Source organism: Amblyraja radiata, chromosome 18 (assembly GCF_010909765.2).
Source record: "Amblyraja radiata isolate CabotCenter1 chromosome 18, sAmbRad1.1.pri, whole genome shotgun sequence".
NCBI lineage: Eukaryota > Metazoa > Chordata > Chondrichthyes > Rajiformes > Rajidae > Amblyraja > Amblyraja radiata.
Window position 1 is genome coordinate 22,817,201 of NC_045973.1, and position 9,825 is coordinate 22,827,025.

At 44.8% G+C, this 9,825-nt stretch overlaps 1 protein-coding gene across 21 annotated transcripts in view; it reads left to right on the forward strand.

The window, feature by feature from the left end:
• pcbp4 (poly(rC) binding protein 4) overlaps positions 1-8,890 on the forward strand; it is a 72,846-nt gene extending 63,956 nt beyond the window's left edge. For 8 of the 21 annotated variants that reach the window (XM_033036822.1, XM_033036821.1, XM_033036835.1 and 5 more), the window contains 4 exons: positions 292-367; positions 961-1,013; positions 3,921-4,090; positions 6,356-8,848. In XM_033036822.1, coding sequence (XP_032892713.1) covers positions 292-367; positions 961-1,013; positions 3,921-4,090; positions 6,356-6,668 — 612 coding nt within the window. In that variant the 3' untranslated portion in view covers positions 6,669-8,848. Of the gene's footprint in view, positions 1-291; positions 368-960; positions 1,014-3,920; positions 4,091-4,745; positions 5,749-6,355 lie in introns of those variants that run through there. The other 13 variants (XM_033036828.1, XM_033036827.1, XM_033036829.1 and 10 more) reach the window with 6 other exon arrangements.
• Positions 8,891-9,825: the final 935 nt, after the last annotated feature.

Below are 9,825 nucleotides of genomic sequence, written 5' to 3' on the forward strand. Positions count from 1 at the left end.
TGTTGGTACATAAGATAATTAAACACTTGACTCTTTCACAAGTATATTGTTCCCTGTGAGGGAGTCTAGATCTATGAACTTTAGTCCAGATGCTGTATCATCTGGGTCCTGAGAAGCCACTGGTGTTCTCTCACCTCTGGTGCTGCCCACTTTCTGTTGTGAGGGCAGATGCCAAGTTGATATTGGAAAGGCATCAGAATTTTAAGAGTGAGTCCTGAGGTCAGGAGCGACAAGCACTGTCCATTGCGATTGCTGAACTTTTGTTGATAACTTTTTCATTCTGTTTTGTAGTTGTCGAAGCTTCACCAGTTGGCTGCTCAGCACGCTTCCTACAATGCAGTGAACCAGTCCTCCTCATCATACTCTGGTATGTGCCAACACAATTGAAGAAAGAGGTAGCAACTGTTCTGTCAGTTAATTACACGGTGAAGCTACATCTAATCTGACAGTCCTTATTCTTGAACAATCACTGCTCAGCAGAACTCTGGATTTTTGTTTGTGAACTCTCCCTTAATGTCCATAAATCAATTGATCTGAGTTGTTCCATCAGTGACTAAGCTTCCACTGCCCTCATCCACTTTAAAGAATGAAGCTGCCCTGTTCGGTAGTAAAGAATACTAAGAATGAAGCGGCTCAGTTTATACATAATACCACCAATGTGTCATTGTTAAAGAATATATAGCTGTCTGGTTTGGATGAGGTCAGGGGTCATATAGAATTAAGTACAAGCAGATGATGAAGCTGTGAAGAAATATGAAAGCACATGTGAAGAGATGAAAAACAGCATCTGGTTAGGAGTCAGTAACCTTTAAGTTTCCAATGGATTGCTTAATTTACCTTTAATGCTACAAAGAAAATTGGCAAATCTTTCCACTGGCCATTAAGTGGCATTGCATAAGTTTCATGATGCTGATCATTAAAAAAAAAAGCCTCTTGTGCTAATTTTTCCTTTATCTGCAGGATTGGACAACAGTGGTCAGACTACATCTCAGGAGCTCCTGATTCCAAATGATGTAAGTAGTGTTTGTTAGAGTTGGGTGTTTCCTGTGCTTGTGCGTATTCCTCTTAGGTTAGTCATGGAAAACAGACATCTAATGTGTACATTCACATTTAAGTTTGAGTAAGTGCTCACCCTAAGCTTGTACACCTGCTATTCTGGGACTAACATTCCCTTAGCTGCACTCTGGATCTAAAGTTTGATTTGCTAGCTTAAAATGCATACCTGTTAACTCAGTGATAGCACTGCATTAATGGAGAGATGGATTTGAGGTGAACGGGGTCAACTAAAAATATTTATCGAAATATGCCAAGGGACTCTGGATCAGTGTAAAGTAAAATGAAAACAGCGGTGAGGGATTTGGACCCAGGCAGGGTATTGTTTTTGCATTCACCACCCTGGTGCTTTTCACAACTTTGGGATGTCCGAGGCAGTTTAGTACATTTTGCTGGGTAATATTAGAACTGTGGTAGCTAAGTTGCATCTAGCCAGTTTCACAACTGGCAATGTGATAATTAGATGCCCTTTAACATTATTTGAAGGATAAATATTTGCTTGGGTACAAGGGATGAGCTTTGCTCTTTAAGTATTGCAAATCTACCCAAGTCCAGGTGAATCATCAGTTTAGTGTCTTATCCAGAAAAGGAATTGCCCCGGTGTTGCATTAACATGTCAGTCTAGTTTGTATCCATTTGCCTGGGGCTTGAACACCTCCTGACTCGGATGTGAGGATATGGTTGCAGCTTTAGAACAAATGTGGTGGAGAGAATGGCCCGAGAACTCAACCTGCCTTCCTCGTGTTGCTATTCTGGCCATCCCTAACACTCATCCAGTAGCGAAGTAAAACGTTCGCAAGACCAAAAAAACGGAGCAGAATGGTGGAGCTAGGAGAGTTGATGGCACTGCAGTGTGAACAAGTTGATAAATCACCTTGTTTCCCAAAAGTGCAATTTTAGCGACCAGGGCTAGAGAAAGAAAGAAATACACTATTTGGACCAGAGTGGCACCTACTTGTTGATTTATGTTTTCACATTAATTTAACTTTTTCTATAATTACCTCTCTCCCATTTTCTCACCTCTGCTGCTGACTGCTGGCACTAGTTAGGGAATGAGTTTGGTGGCTGCTTACTCATGCTGCCCGCTGTGTCTTCTGGGCACTTCAAGTGTGGGTGGCAGTGGGGAAGATAAAGCTTACTGTGGGACCCCGTCTGGACAAATCCCACATGTAAAGAGATGGCACCAGAGGTCAGGATTAAACCTGAGTGAGACAGCAGCCCTACCAGTTGCACAGATGCACCAATAAGTAAACTGCCCTCAATCTGGGCAGTTATCCCCCCCCCCCCCATCATGAATGGCGGTGATTATATACATTATTGGTGCATGGGAAGTTGCAACTCACAATATTAATAGCATGTCTTTACAGGTGAAATGAGTAGTTCACATTATAACCAGAGTAACCAAATTTAGAATAAATTTGATTAGAGGCACTCCCTACCATGATGACAACATCACAGCATATCGGGAGAAAGCAATATTAAATATCTGTGACCTGTTTGGACAGAAGTTGTATGTGATGTGCCTAGCCACATTCATATGAATCTGAGACTGATGCTGCCATTTTTGATTTGTTGCTCTGTTCCTGTTGAAGGATAGTGGATAGTTACTGAGCTGCAATTCCTGGCATGTGCTTAATGTGAAGCAGGGTCACAGCCCTTGCGGAGACTATGCTTATAAATAGTCAATCAGCAGTACCACACAATACTCTCTTCAAAACCCCGGAGTGTCAAGTGACAAAGGAAGAAAGGAATGCTGTCCAGACAACACACGACATGTGTCTTTTGAAATTCAGAACAAGAATGAAGAGATATTTAGTTTCACTAAACAGATGCCAGGCCAAAGCTGGAGGGACACTACTGCTGGAGGTCAGAGTACATTCTGTAGGGTATACCGAGTATTTCAGAATCTATAATTTTGAAATAACATCAGGAACATTCACACTATTATGTAAGTTTATTGGCCAAGTATTCACATACAAGGAATTTGCCTTGGTGCTCCGCCCACAAGTAACACCATGACATACAGTGACAGTTACGAATGACTCAGAAAACACTAAACATTAATAATAATAATAAAACATTAATGATAAAACACCATTGATCAAGCATGTGAACCAACAAAATACCAGATCAAAAGGAGTCTACAGATTTTTGGCTGAGTAGAGCAACTACTCTGGATAAAAACTGTTTTTATGTCTGGCTGCGGAAGCTTTGACAGTCCGGAGTCGTCTTTCAGAGGGAAGTGATTCAAAGAGTTTGTGGCCAGGGTGAGAGGGGTCAGAGATGATCTTGCCTGCTCGCTTCCTGGCCCTTGCAGTGTACAGTTCATCAATGGAGGGAAGGTTGCAGCCAATAACCTTCTCTGCTGATCGGACGATTCGCTGCAGCCTCCAGGTGTCGTGCTTGGTGGCTGAGCCAAACCAGACCATGATGGAGAAGGTGCGAGCAGACTCTACGATGGCCGTGTAGAACTTGTATTATGAACTTGTATTCACACCAAGCCTTTCAAACCTTTGCGGTCTCGTGTCTCTTGAGAAGCTTTGCAGGTTGAATCTGAAACGGATGGTCGTGTATTGTAGGAGCTTCACTGTAATCGCTAATGCAGTAGTTCGCTGGTGGTTTGTAAATTAATCTACAAACTTTTATGGCAGAATAGAGGGAGCCATGTTTCATCGGGTAATAAAAAGATTTGCATAAATGTGTGTGGTGATACCTGCAGTTAGAAATTGATGCTTTCTTCGATGAGCACATCGATAGCACAATTTCTACCTGTGGATGTTTCCTCGTTTTAATAAGGGCAGTAAGGATGGTAGTAGTTGCCTGATCCTCTTACTAACTTCTGTTCTGTTTTTTTTTTCTGTCATCAGTTAATTGGCTGCATCATTGGGAGACAGGGCAGTAAAATAAATGAAATCCGGCAGATGTCAGGTGCTCAAATCAAGATCGACAATCAGGTTGACGGTTCGACCGAGAGACTCGTTACAATCACAGGGGGTGCCCTGAACATCAACTTGGCACAGTACCTCATAAATGCATGGTAAGGAAACCTGGTGGCCTACCCCAGTACGGTAATGGAGGAGGCAATATAGCATATAGTTAAGAGGGACAGGCGGCCTGCTGGCATTGGGTACAAGCTTGGTGCTGGGTGACGGTGAGCTTTTCCAGAGTAAAGGGCACAGTAGATGAAATTGAGCCAACTCACATAAACACCCAATAAATTAACACTGACCGGGGTATGGAATGGGAAGGGGGATGTGGGCTCTGGAGAATTTAGTTTCTTTCAACATGTGCTCTGTCATGTTGAGCTTGCCCAGGGTCCCTTTGTGCTGTCCTTTTCCCTGGAGTCTGCAGGGGGCATTCTACCATCAACCATCAGGAGGGTGATCTGAAATTGAATTCCTCTTCTGTGCTCCTTCCCTTTCCCTCTGTCCGCTGGAGGCAGAGGCCTCTGATCACTGCCTTCTTGCAAGGATCATTGTTGGACTGAATGCTGGCACGATTGTCCTTCCTCATATTGATAACAGTCATAGATGCAGCATGGAAATGGGCCCTTTGGCCCACAAAGTCCATGCCAACCATCAACCACCCATTTACATAAATCCTATATTAATCCTATTTTTTTTATTCTCCCCACATTCCCATCAACTCCTTCCTCCCCCCGCCTTCTCCCCCTCCCCACCCACCCCACCTAGATTCTACCACTTACCTACACACTAGAGGCAATTTACAGTGGCCAATTAATCTACCAACCTGCGCGTCTTTGGGACTGGGAGGAATCCGGATCTCCTGGGGGAAACCCACGCAGTCACTGGGTGGACGTTCATACACCAGACAGACAGCATCCGAGGTCAGGATTGAACCAGTGTCTCTGGAGCTGTGAGGCAGTGGCTCTACCACCTGCGACACTGTGCCACCACTTTGGGGTGTTTGGGATATGCTTTGGCTCTGTGGTTCCTTGTTTTCTCCCCTCCTTGTACGGTTTCACAAATACTGTTTACCCTTTAGTAACCCACCTAAGTGATAGCATTCATGGCAAGTGTCAAAAGGATTATTGATGTCATGCAATGTATAGAGGTGCAGTTCAAGTGTGAGACACAAGCTTAAAGTTCCCAGTCAAAGGCTAAAACTCTTAAAGTTTTCCAAAACCTAAACCTCTTTGTCTTCTCACCCTCAACATTGGCAGGTGTATTGGATGGTGTTGGTTCAATTAGCTAAGAGCAAAGATCAAACTTGAGACTTTGTTGGTTGGTGATGCTGGGGTTTGTCTACTCCCTGAAGTGTAGTTGAAGCTGTGAGAGGCTTTAAGATTACAGACACTGAATGTTCAGTTCCACTGGCATTTGTGTTGAATATGTTCACCAACTTTTCTTAGAAAACTTTTCACAGTTACAGTATAATGGTCATTGTCACTATGACTTGTTACCTTCTCCTGTCTCCTCTGCTGAAAACTGCAGGGCTCTCTGGCCAAGACTGACAACCTGCTACTCTTGAGTCACCTTCTGGGAGATCAAGGTACAGACAGGTCCTTGAGCTCAGTGCAGACGAGATTGTCGATGCAAATCTTACTCCTAGCATGCATTGGCAGACCAGTCCTCAGTATGAATTCTGTCACCTGGTTTGTCTTTGAGAAACCTAGGTAAAGTAGGGGTTACCAGCAGGGCTGAGAATGGTTGGATCAGAGACAACCTAAATCGAGAAATATGACCCTTTAAAAAAACCCGATAGCTAGGCTGAGTGGTCTTTATTTGAGGGGCACCGGGAGTATCTAGAAGAGGAATAAATGGAATGTGGGGAATAAGAGAGAGTGTAGGAGAGAAGAATCGTTTTGATATAGCTTTCCAGCCAGTTGATAGAAGATTCTGTAAAAGATAGATCTTTCATGAATTGATCAGCTTTCTAAACTGAAATGCCATTAGAGCTTGGGGTGAGCAGTGTGGTTTACTCAAGGAAACTGATTTGTCCACCAAACTGTTTCCTCAGGAGAATTTTAACTACATGCCTGCATTTATTGGCTGGTTGGCGACAGGACCCAAAGCTGAAATGGGTGCCCTTCATAAGTTTGGGATCCTAGGTAGCTGGAGGTTATTGAGCTGGGAAGCAACCCCACCCCCCCCCCCCCCTCCCTTGCATGTGTTTAGTGCCTTGTGTGTGTTTTTAATTCAATACAAAAGTATTGAACCTGTGGCATAATGTATCCTTACATTTGTTTTAATATCATCCTCCACCACCCCTCCTTAACTCAGTCTTCTATTCCTCTCACCTAATATAACCCTGACCTCTCTCCACCTCTCTTTCTTTACAGTTTAGAGATGGCTAAAACCACCTCCCAGAATGCTTCCATCACGACCCCAGTTGACCTCAACATGACCTTCTCTCAGCCTGCCAACCCTGCCTCTTCCCCACTGGCATCGATGAGCTCCGCCCTCCCATCCTCTATGCTGAATGCCCCCTATGCCATTCCCATCTCCAGCCTCCTTGGCATGAAAAATGTTCCCTTCCTGGCATTGTCTGCAGCCAACTCGGGGCCTTCTGGGAGCCTGTCAGCTTACACAGCCAAAATCTCCTCATCCAATGGGGTTAAGAAGTCTGAGCGACAGAAGTTCTCACCGTATTGAAAGGATGGTGCAGCTGCTCAGACCCTGTGTAGAACTAGTGAGGTAACGAGTGACGGGAAGGAGTCATTGGGAGTATCATTCAGATTTGTGAATATTGTTGTTTAGGAGGTCTGTTTTCATGCAAGTCTGTACCTGCAGATTGACCCCCAACCCCTTAGAGTGGCTGAATAACCTTTTACCTGATTCCCTCAGCATTCACACAAAAAAAATCAACATTTTTAAGAACTGGCGCTATTTGATAAATTTAAATTTCCCCTTGGTTAATCACAATTGAGACATTGGCTCAGTGGATAAATACATTGCCCACTGAATAACTGAGCCACAAAATCCTTGTGTTCAATCTCAAGGCAGGATGACTAATGCCTGAGATAAGGAGAGGGAGAGTGCCAACCTGGGTTCCCATTCCAGACTCGCATCAATGACTTCTGGTGGAACAGGCATCGGAAGGCTGAGCGACCATAGGGTGGGCTGAGGGAGGAGTGGGGGAATCATAGCTAAGTTTGGTTAACTCCCACCCCCCTCCCCCCCCACCCCACCTTGACCCCCTCTCACAACAATAGGGCCCATTAGTCCTTTGATTATTAAAATTAACCTAGTATCCTGTAGAAGAAAGTGTGGTTGATGTGGTTCTTAGCTCCTGTTGTCCCAGCTAATTTACTGCCTTTAAGAACAGAGGGGGTAAAGTGTAATAAGGAGATTGGTTTAAAAAAAAAAAATGCAATTTGGAAAGGGGAGGTGTTTTGCTGATGCCAGCTCGCTGTGCATTCTGGGAATCAGGGAAGCCATATTGGAAGTCACTGGGCTTTTGGGGGCTTGGTGCATTCCGTTAATCTAACCACTTCCTGTGTGCTGTACTTCACATTAATCAGATGTTTAAGCATTTTAGTTATACCTGATGACTTCAGGCAATATTTCAACATTGAATAATTACAATGAAAAAATGTTTAATTGTTTTTTTTTTGGTTTTCTCTCCAAGCATTCACGAGTGACAAATGACTACACTGTAGCATGGTCAGGCTGCAGTAAACATCTCTGGTCCAAGGTCAACAAGTTTTCGTGTGCCCCCTACCAGTCCCCACATATCTAATACCTGACCCTTCAGGAACAGGCTGAAAATTAAGCATCAACAGACTATGCAAAAGTTAAACATAGATTTGATTTTTAAAATAAAATACATCATCTGATTTGAATCCTGCAGCCAGATCCTGAAAGTTGATTTTTTTTTAAAAAAACGTTCTCGTTGGGACTGGACCTATTTTTCTGATATGTTTAGAAAGTGAATAAGTTTTTCCAGGAGTTCAGTTGGGGCTCCAACATCCCCAGTGCTGGATGGAGCACAGGAGGACAGGCCTGAAGAAAAAGTTGTGTTTGTACAAGCTACAGGAATGCAGCACATCTCATGATCGAGCACGAGCGCGCGCACACACAGGCACGCGCACATGCCATCTCAAAGTATCACTGACAGCTTCTAGACATTCCACTCCCTTACACAAAGCTTTTCCACGCGGGCCGTTCACCGGGCAGAGGAGAGATATTGGTTATGGTGTCTAACTGGATTGCAGGCGTGCTGAAAGCCAATGCCCATTCGCTGGGTGCAGGTGTAGGGTTACGCGCCGCCTGTTTCAGATCTGTTGTAGGTGGGTGCTGCCAGGTGCACTCTTGATGCTGGCGAGCTGTAACGTGGGGACAGCTTTCCTCTACCCTGGGAATTTTCGGTAGGACAGTGTAGAAGAAGATGTTCCTTATCCTGGGGACAGGTCCTGGGCTGCTCCCTGAATTCCATTGGCGCCCTTGACCTGGGGGTGCTCGTCCTCGCAAGAAGGTTGGACAAAGCCTGTGTCCCCGTTCCATAAAGCTGAAGCACTGTGATGCGATGACTTTCACCTCACTGAGATGGTGCTTGTTTAGTTGTGGCTGCAAGTTGCTGAATCCTTGTTGAAGAAAGCTTTGTGTAATGGTACAGGCAGTCTCTGTGTGCACACACAGGGTTCTGGGCAGGCGGCCATGTCTAATATTACAGACCCCGTTCTTTGTACCCTTTTCCTGCCTCTGTCTTCATCCCGCCTCTGTCCTCATCTTGTGTTGTGGTGTTCAAATTCGCTCTCCATTTTCCTTTGCAGTTGTTTCTTTTATATTTCCTGTTATGTTTCGTTAAATAAAAGTTTTTTATGCAACACAAATTCCTTTTATAAAATCTTAATAAAAAGTTTTTTGGCACATTATGGGAGTTCTCTGTGACCTTTTTGGGTCGATTTTTTTGAGATTCCTATGAAAGCAAAAATCCACTCAATTGGAGGCATGTTGCTCTATCCGCGTTAAACCTAGCGGCGGGGTTCGTCGTTCTCAAGGGGTGACCTCTGCCCGCCCATCGAGATCACGGGGTGGGATTTTTCTACCCAATCCGTAAAAGGGCGGCGATAAACGGCTCATTTTGGTTGGTGCGGTGGACCTGCCCTATACACAGTGCTTTAGACGGTGAAAGTTTATTTCAATCGAAACAAATTTAAGATTTTAGGTTGTTGGATGGACCTCTATTAGACGGGCGGAGAAATCGGTGCATAAAAGAGTCCCATGGCTTTCTCAGTTTGGGTTTCAAAAACTCTGTCAACGTGGTTGGGTGAGAAACGACGGAGGGAAAGGAAAAGTAAAAACAATCTCCAGTTACGGGAAGTCTGCAATAAATCAGAATGCGGCATCCCCGCAGGGGCACGGTTAGTCCTATTCGGTACATTTTGTGATTTAGAGATCACTGCGTTGATGCTTCTAGCTCTATCCAATGTGGGCTTTGGCAGAAGAGCAAGCTCTTGAGTTCGCCAATAACTTTTTGTTTTAAACCTTCATTGGTATAAACCTGCGGGGAATGCGGAAGTTGGCCTCTAGATGCCTTCTCTCTGTGCCTCGCTGGAGACTAAACCTGGCAAAATCTGTCCGGGAGGTTTACTGGGAGGAAGGAAAGAAAGGGGCATAACAATTGACCTGCATTCGCCACCCTCCGGAGGCTCGACCGTTCACCAACTCAGTAAGGGCGCCATTCACGTGCGGTGCTGGGCGCTGTTGATGCGCCCAAGGCCCGAGATATGCGTCCGGGCGCACAGACGGCGGATCCCCTCGGGTGTGGGATGCTGTGCTCCATTGTGAGGAGATCCAACCTCAGTAG